General features: G+C 41.1%; 1 protein-coding gene across 1 annotated transcript; it reads right to left on the bottom strand.

The window, feature by feature from the left end:
* Nucleotides 1–8,534: 8,534 nt before the first annotated feature.
* On the bottom strand, nucleotides 8,535–9,375 carry LOC126253264 (putative nuclease HARBI1). Its single transcript, XM_049954474.1, has one exon. The coding sequence runs from the start codon at nucleotides 9,367–9,369 to the stop codon at nucleotides 8,674–8,676; it is 696 nt and encodes a 231-aa protein (XP_049810431.1). The 5' UTR covers nucleotides 9,370–9,375; the 3' UTR covers nucleotides 8,535–8,673.
* Nucleotides 9,376–13,746: the final 4,371 nt, after the last annotated feature.

Genomic DNA, 13,746 nt, shown 5'->3' on the forward strand with positions numbered 1-13,746 from the left:
CACGTATTGCCAAATGCATTGAGGTTGACGGACATCATTTTGAGCATTACTTCATTAATGTGGTATTTACAGGTAATGCGTTCTCAGGAATGATAAGTTCACAAAGGTACATGTATCACATTGGAACAACCGAAATAAAATGTTCAAACTTACCTACTTTCTGTATTTTAATTTAAAAAACCTACCTGTTACCAACTGTTCGTCTAAAATTGTGAGCCATATGTTTGTGACTATTTCAGCGCCATCTATCACAAAGCAAAAAAAGTAGTCCAACTAAAACATTCATATTTCTTTACGTACTACACGAATATTTAATAAAAAAATGGAAGTTCCTATTTTAAAAAATAGACACTTAAAGTAGTAAAGGAGTTTTACTATTTGGGGAGCAAAATAACTGATGATGGTCGAAGTAGAGAGGATATAAAATGTAGATTGTCAATGGCAAGGAAAGCATTTCTGAAGAAGAGAAATTTGTTAACATCGAGTATAGATTCAAGTGTCAGGAAGTCGTTTCTGAAAGTATTTGTATGGAGTGTAGCCATGTATGGAAGTGAAACATGGACGATAAATAGTTTAGACAAGAAGAGAATAGAAGCTTTCGAAATGTGGTGCTACAGAAGAATGCTGAAGTTTAGATGGGTAGATCACATAACTAATGATGAGGTAGTGAATAGAATTGGGGAGAAGAGGAGTTTGTGGCACAACTTGACTAGAAGAAGGGATCGGTTGGTAGGACATGTTCTGAGGCATCTAGGGATCACCAATTTAGTACTGGAGAGCAGCGTCGAGGGTAAAAATCGTAGAGGGAGACCAAGAGATGAATGCACTAAGCAGATTCAGAAGCATGTAGGAAGCAGTAGGTACTGGGAGATGAAGCAGCTTGCACAGGATAGAGTAGCATGGAGAGCTACATCAAACCAGTCTCAGGACTGAAGACCACAACAACAACATTTTAAAAAAACGCAGTTGATATCCATTTGACCTATGGCAGCGCCATCTAGCGGGTCAACTATAGCGTCATCTGGTTTCCCCCTTCAAGCTAGACAAGTTTCGTTCTTTGTAGTTTTTTCGTTTGACGCTTATTTCGTGAGATATTTGGCCCGGTCACTATCAATAGACCACCCTGTATATACTGCGGGAGTCGATTTCTCACTCTTTTATGCTGAGTGTCAATACCATCAGCACTCTATATTTTCATCATCCAAAACAGGTCTTACAATGGATTTGTGTTTCATATTGCTTCGACTTTTTACATTCTTATGCAGCTCAGTTAAAAGCAATATTTCATAATACATTTCCAGGTTTAGGCGAATAATTTACAGTTTTTGTGGGTCTTAGGAAAATAAGGTCCAGTACACCGGGTGTTCTTTGAAATTGTTTATCGCCGGTCTCTATCGTTTTTTCATTTAAAGTTATAGGCCGTGAGCCCAACATGTATGGTTCTCGCCACTAACACCGACTATTTCGTCTATCCTAGTGTCGCTGCGATGTTTAATGAAATCGGCAATAGCCTCATCGTCGTCTTCAGGAATTTCGCTGAGAGTTCATCCAGAGATTCAGTAACTGGTTTGAAGGTTTCTCGCAGTGTCTGCTTCCGCTTCAAATGCCCTAACCTCAGCAGCCGTAACTTCTCGCGAACGGCCTTCCGTGCCTCGACGACTTTATGCTTAGTCAACATCTCGGTGTATACTAATCGGACTTCTGTGCAGCGTGAGGTTTTATATATCGGCTCTTCTTCCTCTTAGAGTGCTCCCTCTTCTCGTTGACAGCTATTTTACCTTCAGTTAAGTTGCCTATTTTCTTTTCAAATCCGTTAACCCGTTCGTACAATGTCCCTTGCTCAATGACAGCTATCGCCCCTTCAGTTAGACCGTTTATTTCTCCTCAATTGCATTAACCCGATCATTCAGTGTATTGTTCAGTCACAGAAGGGTTTGACAATAAGTCTCTAATACACCTACAGCTTTATGTTTGAGAGTTTGAATTTTCGCGTCCACGTACAAGCAGAATGCCATTGCTCTTCACATTCTTAAGCCAAATCCAGTTCCAGGCATGAAATTGTCAAGATGTTTGTAAATCGTGTATGCAAAGTTTCGCGGTGCTTCCGAAGGTGATCTTTTTGTAGCACCGAAGTAATAACACTCCAAATACGTTAAGCGCTATACTGGGTAAAATGCGCCGTCACAAAATCACATGACTTGAGCTGCAGGAGATGTTGCTGAATGAATCCTCATTCTGCGCATCAGAATGCTCAATCAATAGATATTTCTACTCCGTGCCGTCAGCAAGGGCAAGTAATAGGTGTATTTCCTCCATCACCCCCCCCCCCCCCCCCACCGACCATACAGAGTTTTTACTGTTAATAACTGTCAATTTTCTGTGAATTGTTTTCCACTTCTGCATCCAGACCCATAATCTGCAAAGCACTTTGAAATGCATGGCTGAGGGTGTGTCCTACTGTACCAGCTTTTAGGACCTTTTCCCTTTATATTCGCGTATGGAGCGCGAGAAAAATGATTGTTTAAATGCCTGTGTGCGAGCTGTAATTAATCTAATCTTATCCCCACAATCCCTGTGGGAGCGATATGTAGGGGGTTATAGTATTTTCCCAGAGTCATTATTTAAAGCCGGTTCTTGTAACTTTGCTAGCAGATTTTCTTGGGTTAGACTGAAACTATCTTCAAGAGTCTGCCAGATCAGTTCTTTCAACATCTTAGGCTGAAACACTTTCGCGAGTCAAATGAACCTGTGACCATTCTTGCTTCCGTTCTCTGTATACATTCAATATCCCCTGCTTGACCTGTTTGGTACGGCTCCCACACACTTGAGCAATATTCTAGGATGGATCAACGTGAGTGATTTGTAAGCTATTTCCCTTGAAGGATGATTGCATTTCCTTGTTATTCAACCAATAAACTGAACTGCTACCTGCTTTACCCACGATTGAGCCTTTGTGATCGTTCCATTACACGCAGGTATTTATATGGGTTTACTGATTCCGGTTGTGACTCGTTGATTCCGAACTGCGCAGTTTTATATTCTTGAACATTTAAAGCAAGCTGCCAGTCATTGCACTACTTTTAAATCTCGTCAAGGTGTGACTGAGTATGTGTACAGTCTCGTTCAGACTGTACTTGAGTTGTAGATAACTGTAGCATCTGCGGAAAATCTGAAGTTACCGTTAATAATGGCCGCAAGATCATTAATACACAACTTGAACAGCAAGGGAACCCCCACACTTCCCTGGGGTACACCCGGTGTTACTTTTACGTCTGTCGTTGTCTCTCCATCCAAGATAACTTGCTGCGTCCTCCCAACCTAGAAATCATCAATCCAGGCACATGTTTCGCCTCATAACCCATATGACTGTATTTCCGATAATAAGCGTGGGTGTGATACTCAGTCAGATACTTTTCAGAAATCTAGAAATATTGTACTTACCTGACTGTCTTGATCCATGTCTTTTAGGACGTCAAGTGAGAAAAAATGTGAGTTGGGGTTAACATGAACGTCATTATGTTTGAGCTCAGAATAAGTTCTAAGATTCTAAAACAAACGGATGCCAAGCATATTGGACGGTAGTTTTGTGGATCACTTCTGCTACCTTTGTTGTTCTTCCAATTACTGGGAATGGCTGTTTGTTCAAGGGACCTGCGATAGAGCATAGTTAACAGAAGTGCTAAGTGAGTCGAGAATTGGGTGTAGAATCTTATGAGGATTCCATCAGGTTCTGGGGCTTTGCTCACTTTTAACGATTTCAGCTGTTTCTCAGTGCATGTGACACTATATCTACACTCCTGGAAATGGAAAAAAGAACACATTGACACCGGTGTGTCAGACCCACCATACTTGCTCCGGACACTGCGAGAGGGCTGTACAAGCAATGATCACACGCACGGCACAGCGGACACACCAGGAACCGCGGTGTTGGCCGTCGAATGGCGCTAGCTGCGCAGCATTTGTGCACCGCCGCCGTCAGTGTCAGCCAGTTTGCCGTGGCATACGGAGCTCCATCGCAGTCTTTAACACTGGTAGCATGCCGCGACAACGTGGACGTGAACCGTATGTGCAGTTGACGGACTTTGAGCGATGGCGTATAGTGGGCATGCGGGAGGCCGGGTGGACGTACCGCCGAATTGTGGGGCGTGAGGTCTCCACAGTACATCGATGTTGTCGCCAGTGGTCGGCGGAAGGTGCACGTGCCCGTCGACCTGGGACCGGACCGCAGCGACACACGGATGCACGCCAAGACCGTAGGATCCTACGCAGTGCCGTAGGGGACCGCACCGCCACTTCCCAGCAAATTAGGGACACTGTTGCTCCTGGGGTATCGGCGAGGACCATTCGCAACCGTCTCCATGAAGCTGGGCTACAGTCCCGCACACCGTTAGGCCGTCTTCCGCTCACGCCCCAACATCGTGCAGCCCGCCTCCAGTGGTGTCGAGACAGGCGTGAATGGAGGGACGAATGGAGACGTGTCGTCTTCAGCGATGAGAGTCGCTTCTGCCTTGGTGCCAATGATGGTCGTATGCGTGTTTGGCGCCGTGCAGGTGAGCGCCACAATCAGGACTGCATACGACCGAGGCACACAGGGCCAACACCCGGCATCATGGTGTGGGGAGCGATCTCCTACACTGGCCGTACACCACTGGTGATCGTCGAGGGGACACTGAATAGTGCACGGTACATCCAAACCGTCATCGAACCCATCGTTCTACCATTCCTAGACCGGCAGGGGAACTTGCTGTTCCAACAGGACAATGCACGTCCGCATGTATCCCGTGCCACCCAACGTGCTCTAGAAGGTGTAAGTCAACTACCCTGGCCAGCAAGATCTCCGGATCTGTCCCCCATTGAGCATGTTTGGGACTGGATGAAGCATCGTCTCACGCGGTCTGCACGTCCAGCACGAACGTTGGTCCAACTGAGGCGCCAGGTGGAAATGGCATGGCAAGCCGTTCCACAGGACTACATCCAGCATCTCTACGATCGTCTCCATGGGAGAATAGCAGCCTGCATTGCTGCGAAAGGTGGATATACACTGTACTAGTGCCGACATTGTGCATGCTCTGTTGCCTGTGTCTATGTGCCTGTGGTTCTGTCAGTGTGATCATGTGATGTATCTGACCCCAGGAATGTGTCAATAAAGTTTCCCCTTCCTGGGACAATGAATTCACGGTGTTCTTATTTCAATTTCCAGGAGTGTATTTCATTCCCCTTTTAAGTGGTTCGAGAATTAAGTTGGGGCAATACCCCTTGGTTTTGCTTTGTAAAGGGACATTGGAAAAGGATTTCTGCTTTCGCTTTGCTACTGTTTCAACTACAGTGTCGCCCATGAGTGACTGGACACTAAATTTTGTTGTGTCACTTGTTCATTTTAGTTTTTATAGCATGACATGACTCGAAAGTAACCAACTCATTTACATAAAAAATCTGAATTCTGAAGTCTTGCCGCTACCCCATGAACGACCGTGAGTATACCTAATAAGCAAGTTATTTACAATTGTGTAACAACACCCGGTGACTTTGTCCTAGGGTCATTTACCAGTTAACAAGCGTTTGTTTGTTTCCCTTGAGGGTCAAACGGAGAATCGAGTCTGTGGAAGTTTTAAAACGTTTCGTCACACTGATTGCAGGAAGGGAGTTGCAGTACTTACCATGATTGAGATTGTGTTGTTTATCCAGTTAACCTGGGCTGATATTTGACGGTAAGTTTTCTGATATATAATTTGGAGGAGTGAAGTTTTATTAAATAATTGCGTTAATTTAATCATGTTAACCTCTCATGACAATAAACGTACTTTTGTATCATCCATTCAAAATTAACATTTGGGGGTAATCAGTAAAATAAACCAGAAGTAGTCTGTTTCCGGAGGCCTTTTAAATGAATTACAAATTTGGTTAAGTTCCTAGAAGACAGACCAGTTGGGGAAAAAACTTTAACAGCGAATGTGAGTTTATAAATGTACTTTATTGTATAGAGTAATGTTCGCAAACGAACAAATGGCTCAAATGGTTCTGAGCACTATGCGACTTAACTTCTGAGGTCATCAGTCGCCTAGAACTTAGAACTAATTAAACCTAACTAACCTAAGGACATCACACACATCCATGCCCGAGGCAGGATTCGAACCTGCGACCGTAGCGGTCGCTCGGCTCCACACTGTAGCGCCTAGAAACGCACGGCCACTCCGGCCGGCGCAAACGAACAGAAAATGTTTCATTATTCACTTAATTACTTGAGTGTAATTACGATACCCAGAAGGCCTACTGTATGAGGGAAGGGGGAGGCCACAAAGCAGACATTTAGCTTGTTTTATCTTATATATAACCTGATTCGTATTTCATTTCGGTAATATTTCCAAAGGGCTGCCAGTCCTTTTCCTGATAAGCCACACTTACAAAATATACCTTAAAACACTCAGTTTAAAATACGTTCATCCACAAAACAGCAAAACTTGATAACTAGATCAAGGAAACTGAAAACTGTTGAATACGGTGAAATTATGTAAATCTAATATTGCAGACCTGTATCTGCTATAAGCCAACAGCAGTAGCCTAAGGAAGGAAATCTCCGACAGTGCTGACAAGATTTGCAGCTCACTTTACGAGCTGAGCACTTGCTGTGATAGAAATGACGCAAGGAATTAACGAGGTTTCATGAAAACGTATTGCAACTATGTTCATGTGTACGTATTTGTAGCCATGAGTATGTTCAAAAATGTTCAAATGTGTGTGAAATCTTATGGGACTTAACTGCTAAGGTCATCAGTCCCTAAGCTTACACACTACTGAACCTAAATTATCCTAACAAGGGAACCTCCCCATCGCACCCCCCTCAGATTTAGTTATAAATTGACACAGTGGAAAGGCCTTGAAAAACTGAACACAGATCAATCGAGAAAACAGGAAGAAGTTGTGTGGAACTATGAAAAAATAAGCAAAATATACAAACTGAGTAGTCCATGTGAAAGATATGCAACATAAAGGATAATGTACGATGATGAGAGCCGTGGTCTCGTGGTTAGAGTGAGCAACTGCGGATCGAAAGGTCCTTGGTTCGAGCCCTCCCTCGAGTGAAAATTTTACTTCCTTTATTTTTGCAAAGTTACGATCTGTCCGTTCATTCATTGACGTCTCTGTTCACTGTAATAAGTTTAGTGTCTGTGTTTTGCGACCGCACCGCAAAACCGTGCGATTAGTAGACGAAAGGACGTGCCTCTCCAATAGGAACCGAAAACATTTGATCGCAAGGTCATAGGTCAACCGATTCCTCCACAGGAAAACTCGTCTGATATATTCTTTACGACACCGGTGAAGGCATGTGCGTCACATGACAGGAATATGTTGTCGACCCACCTAACTTGCACACTTGGCGAATGGGTAAAAACATTCTTCTAACTTACCCGATTTAGGTTTTCTTGTGGATGTGATAATCACTCCCAAAAAAGTGATGAAAACATAAGAGTTTGTCACATAAACTGCATCAAATGAATGCAACAGTTTCACAGTCGCACAGTTTTCCTGTGCTCTGTCAAAACATATGTTTTTTTACGTTTTCAAATGTTTCCGTGCGTACACCGTCAAATCCTGTATATGTCCAAGCAAATCTGAACATGTCCTGGAATTTTGGAGAGCGAAGTTATGTGTGAGTGCCTGAACTTTGATAATTATCTGAAAATAAAAAAAAATTAAACTTTTCACTCGAGAGAAGATTTGAATTCAGGACCTGTCGTTCCGCAGCTGCTCACGCTACCCAAGGGACCACGGCGCTCGTAAACTAACACGCTCCTTTATGTTGCCTACCTTGCGCATGGGCTACTCAGTTTGTATATTTTGCTTATTTTTTTCATAGTTCCACACAACTTCTTCCTGTTTTCTCGATTGATCTGTGTTCAGTTTTTCAAGCCCTATCCACTGTGCCAACTTATAACTAAATCTGAGGGGGGTGCGATGGGGAGGTTCCCTTGTAAGGACAAACACACACACCCATGCCCGAGGGAGGACTCGAACCTCCGCCAGGATCAGCCGCACAGTAGCCATGAGTATGAAATGAAATTAATGTCACAGCTCAAGATCAAGCAGTCCACTACATAAAGACTAGTACAGTGCCATTTCGCATCAGCTCGTGTAGACTGGCAAGCACGGTAGCCTGTGTCACGGAAACTCCCAAGTCTATCGACAAATTCTGAGCAAATACAAGAGGATTGGACATGCTCAGTAGTATGGTCATATCACTAGAATGCAGTGGCCCTTACAGTACAAAGTAAGAAACTGCAGGTTAACTTGACGCAGGCATTCAGACATGATGCGGGTTACATACCCAGAAACTGAACGTGTATATAAATAACAGAGTACTGCATTGCTTTCACAACCAATGTGATGCAAGAAATATATCTTTAATAATGAATTAGCAACAGTTCCACACTAAAAAAATATCTCAGAAAAGCAGCAGCTGGGTAATTATCTGTAGGCAGCACATCCTGTCCCAGGCACAACAAAACCTCAAATTTCGCATCACACACCCAGTTCAGTGAGTACTTTTATGTTCGCTAGACAGCAGAAACAAAATAGATTACATGCTGAAATAATCTGAAAAATTGAAAATACGGCGAAATCCCATAACTATAATCATAATTTTTCATTACGAACAATGTCTGAATTTATGTTAGATTATCGGAAATGTTCATTAATTATAGCACGGCGAACTACTCTTCCAGGTAATGTATCATCACGATACATCTGCTGTCCAGGTAGCACTTCTTCGTTGTCTTCAATGTTGGGGCCCCTCTCATCACGTAACTGATTTAAAAGTCGAGAAATTTCAGGATCTTCTGGTGGTTCATCACTGCTTGTACTCCTCGCAATATTATGCAAGACAGCCGTACCCACAATGATTGACATTGCTTCCTGTGGATTACATCTTATTCCTACAGATAATATGGGAAATCTTCTCTTCCACATGCCGTATTTTCTCTCAACAGTGTTTCTAGTTTTAATATGAGACCTGTTATACCGATGCTCTGCTTCGTTTTGCGGATTTAGAAGTGGAGTTAACAAGTAGGATTTACATGCATAACCACTATCTCCCAATAAGTGACCTTGTGGTATTTCTCCGTTTTCAAATTGAGCTCTGCGAGCGCAGTTGAGAAATATGGTTCTATCGTGCACAGAGCCCGGCCATCGAGCGACAATATCTCTTATTAACAAATTGTGATCACTAATGGTTTGACAGTTAAAGGAAAAATATGATTTCCTATTGCGGAAAAGTTCAGCATTATGTCCTCCAGGAGACTGAATTCTTATATGGGTACAATCCAAGGTACCAAGAACGCCAGGAAATCGGTCCAATTGACTAAAACCATACATCACAGAGCGCACTTCTTCTCATGTTGGAAATTTTATAAAGCGAGGAGACAGTGTTGCTATGATGTCTGATACATCACTGATGATTCGTTGTGCTGTTGTACGATGTATATTACTGTTGTCCCCAATAAGAATGTTGAATGCACCTATTGCATTTGCCCTTAAAGTAATCAAAAGTCTGTTTATCGGAGAAACAGGGTTATTCCGATCAGTAGGAAATTCTAACCTATCATTAATTTGATTTAATAACCACCACACTGTTTCTTTTGACAGACGAAATCTCTCTTCAAACTTCCTGTCACCATAATCTTCAAAAGGGTTTCCCCTTTCCACAATCACTCCAACACGATTTCGGTCACGATTGAAATGGTCAAGGTATAACAAATCTTCCTCAATGCCATCCATAACATCAAAACGCGCCGCCATCTTAATAGCGTACGCTTCTAAAACCGTGGTTATGTCGAGAAAACCGGGAAAGAGCCCCGGTTAAATATAACCGCGGTCGATTCCCTCTTTTAACTTAGATCGATGTTGGTGCACCAGAATACTGCGCTGAACAGGATTATATATCGACTTAACCGCGGTTAACTGTTAATCGAGATTGGTGCACTCGGCCATACATGTGCGTGAAAGAAAAGGGAATAGCATGTTACACGTCCACTACTTTCACATAGATAGTGAAGTTTTCCATGTGAACAGTAGTAAAGCAATAACACTTTTTCATTTAAACCCAAAAAACTTCAAACTAGAAGCGTAACTCATAGAAACATAATGCACGACATCCTAATCACACGCTTCAATTTATCTGACAGAGCTAATCAATCAACGAAAAAAAAAAAAAAATCTACTAACAGCCATACCAACCTTCAACGTTAACAGTTACTGTATCTTACTGCAATGAATAAATAATTACGGTGATGTGTGTTTTTTTTTAGTACCTTCTGGAATAGTCCTATTACCAAAGTCGGTTTCATTCTACATAGTTTCTTACTTCTCAGATTAGTCGATAGACTGCGTTGATTTTATTTTTACATTAACACATAAAATTTATGATTATTTTAAGACTGCAATCCCAGAACGTTCCAGCACCGAACATTTCACATATTTATTGTCTCTTTTTAGCCCTTTATTTGGTAATTTTGCCCTCAAGCAACATCAAAATCACACACTGTTTTCTGCAGTGTCTGCTTCAAATGCAAGACAGTGTACCACAGTAGCCATGTGAGCACTGAACCCAAGCGGAAAATCTGGGTATGTGCGAACTGTGTTGACGAATTAGGCCAAAAACTAACGAACGAAGAATGGAGCAACGAGATCGTTACTGTGTCGATTGACAAGGTCATGTATCTAAAACGAAAAAAAAAATGAAGTGCTTCGAAGCAACAAACAGATAGTGAAGTAAAACTGCATGCTATGCGTAACAAACCAAGTGAACAAAGGAATAAAGTGAGAAGTATCTAAATAAAGTGAACAGTACCTATATCGCAGAATGAAATAGGCACCTGGAATCGTGAAAATAAAAGCATTCTCAGTAGTCTTTGTGGAAAGCGTAGGAAAATAGGAAAAAGCGGCGTGACCTGTATTAAGTGTGAAGCAAAGTTTCACTTCCGATGGGGAAAGGTGGATCCATCATTGAAAGCGGACATAAACTGTGATGAAATGGAAATTTAATGCCTGCAGAAATGTATCAAGTGGCATGCCTAATATTCCTTTAAGAAACCAATATGATATGCTTAGTGTTGCCGGAGATGAAAGTGTTTCTCCACGACCTAATGAAGGGATATCACCAGGAAAAGTTGCAGTACATAATACTCACATGTATTAATGACTTGCTGAAAAATCAGATTGCTTGGAGACACGTCTAAATAAAATTACACAGATACTGTACGTCGCAGCTAAGACTTCCGAACGCTTAGGGAAACATGATTCGTGCTGATAGCCATGGATGTGAATTGCCTCTCGTATCAATGGAGCATCCACAGTGAGATCCAGAAGCTTTATTAAACCTAGGGCCTCTCTCTCAGAAATAAGTATGCATATACTCTCTGAAGAAATTGGTAAGTTGTCATCAAACGATTTTGTAGCCCTGTTTGGTGGCTCTAATGATATACAAAAAATGAAACACTCATAGCCTACTATGAGTTAAAGAAGGGCCTGGCTCGTATGCCTCAGACAAACGTCCTATTTGTGACCATCCCACACTGTCATAACCTACCTCACTGGTCCTGCATAAACAAGGAAACTAATGCAGCCAACAAACGTTTTTCGAATAGGCCTACACATAAACATTTTAAACACGTCAGAATTGTAGACATCGGTGTGATTGGTCGCAGATTCCGCACTTCTCATGGGCTCCATTTGAATGGTATTGGAGAGCAACTTGTGTCACAAAAAATGCTTGAAAAACTAAAAAGCACTATCTTATATCCAGTACAAACAAAATAACGTTAGGCTACCAGAAATACTCTAATGACAAAACTTTTTTAGGACAGACTCAACTGACCAGCCCAGCACCTATCATAAACAACATAAGTAATTGTAAGCAGTACAGTCATAGACCAAAACTAGTGCATCCATAAAAAGTCAAAATTTTTGTTTTCTTCCAGAGTATGCAAAGCATAAGCAACAAAAGTTTGGAAGTACAAATATTTTTAGAAAGTCTCACAGACACTATAATCTGATTTGTACAACTGAGCATTGACTTAAAGATGATGAAGCTGCCTATTATTTCTTTCCTGGCTTCTAGATGGTTAACCATTTTTGGAGAACTAACAAAAATGGAGGTGGGTGCCTAATACTTGCTAGAGATAATGTAGAGTGTAACCCATTACTTATAAACAAGCATATGAATTGTGAAAACCATTTTGAACATGACACAGTAGATACTCAGTCTCTTAAACTTTTAGATACATACATCTAAAGCCACCTGATGGTAATATACGAATATTCACCTCCAAACTACACACATTATTGAAACATTACAGTTCCAAATATCCCATATTATGTTGTACAGAGACTTTAATATAGATTTCTGAGTACAATCCAGTGCTTCCCGATAAATACTGAAAATACTGCAGTCTTGATACATGGAAAACATAAACAACAAAGCCACTAGAACAAATAAAACCACCTCCTCTGCAATAGATTTTTTTGTTAATACTAACATGTCTCCTGTTGCAGATTAGACAACTTCTCTAATGGTACATCAGATCAAAACTGCTTATTCTGAGTTTTACCATGCCAGATGCAAATAAACAGATAGAAGCAACAAAAACAACGTATCACATCTCACATATCTGCTCCATAAAGAGGAGTGGAAGGGTATCTAATGTGATAGTAATATTAACAATAAGGCTCATGAATTCATGAGTTTCTTGCAACTCTTCTGTGAAATGGCATTCCCAGTCTAACTTGCAGCTATACAATATATATGAAAAATGTCTGATAATAAATGGCTAACGCCAGGAATATAAACTTCTTGCAAAAATAAGAGATGCTATATACCTACAGTAAAACTAGATACAGCAAATTATTCCATAACTATCCCAGGAAGTTTAAAAGAATTTTAAACAAAGTAAGAAAAAAGCAAAGAAAATGTATAATCAGCAGTACATCAACAACAAATGTAGTAAATCAAAAGCCACGTGGAAACTGATCAATGAAACAACTGGCAAAAAAGGGAAGACCTAATCAATAAAGTGCATTAAAAATGAAGATGATGTTATCACTAACACTAAACAATTATGTGAAATATTCAATAGCGATTTCATAAACATTGGTGATAACATTTCTTCTTTAATCAAGACTCCTGCACCCACTCGTCAGTCAAATTCAGCAGTACTCCCACAATCACATTTTCTTGATCCAGTCACACCAAGTGAAATCTGCAGTATTATAAGGCAGAAACCAAACAAACACTCATCAGGTTGTGATGGTATATATGATTACCTCTTAAAACAAATCTGACATCTGGTCTATGACCCACTGTCAGATATAATGAACTGCTCCTTATCATCAAGTCAGTTCCCCAGAATTTTTAAAGCAGCACAAGTTGTTCCTCCTTTTAAAAAAGGTGAAAGGAGTGATGTAAACAACAATAGACCTGTCTCCAAATTATCAAGCATATCAAAAGTCGTTGAGAAATCAGTATATGACCATGTTACTACTTTCTTGGAGAGTAACTATGTACTGAGTCTCCACCAGTTCGGCTTTTGGAAAGAGTGATCAATAAATGGGGCATTATATTGGTTTTTAAAGGAAATCTATAGTGCGTTCAGTCAAAGAAAACACAAAACAGGTGCGTTCCTTGATCTCAGAAAAGCTTTTGATCTTACCACCTATGAATTACTTTTGAAGAAACTACTACAGTATCGAATTAGG

The sequence above is a fragment of the Schistocerca nitens genome, chromosome 4, assembly GCF_023898315.1.
Source record: "Schistocerca nitens isolate TAMUIC-IGC-003100 chromosome 4, iqSchNite1.1, whole genome shotgun sequence".
NCBI classification, from domain to species: domain Eukaryota; kingdom Metazoa; phylum Arthropoda; class Insecta; order Orthoptera; family Acrididae; genus Schistocerca; species Schistocerca nitens.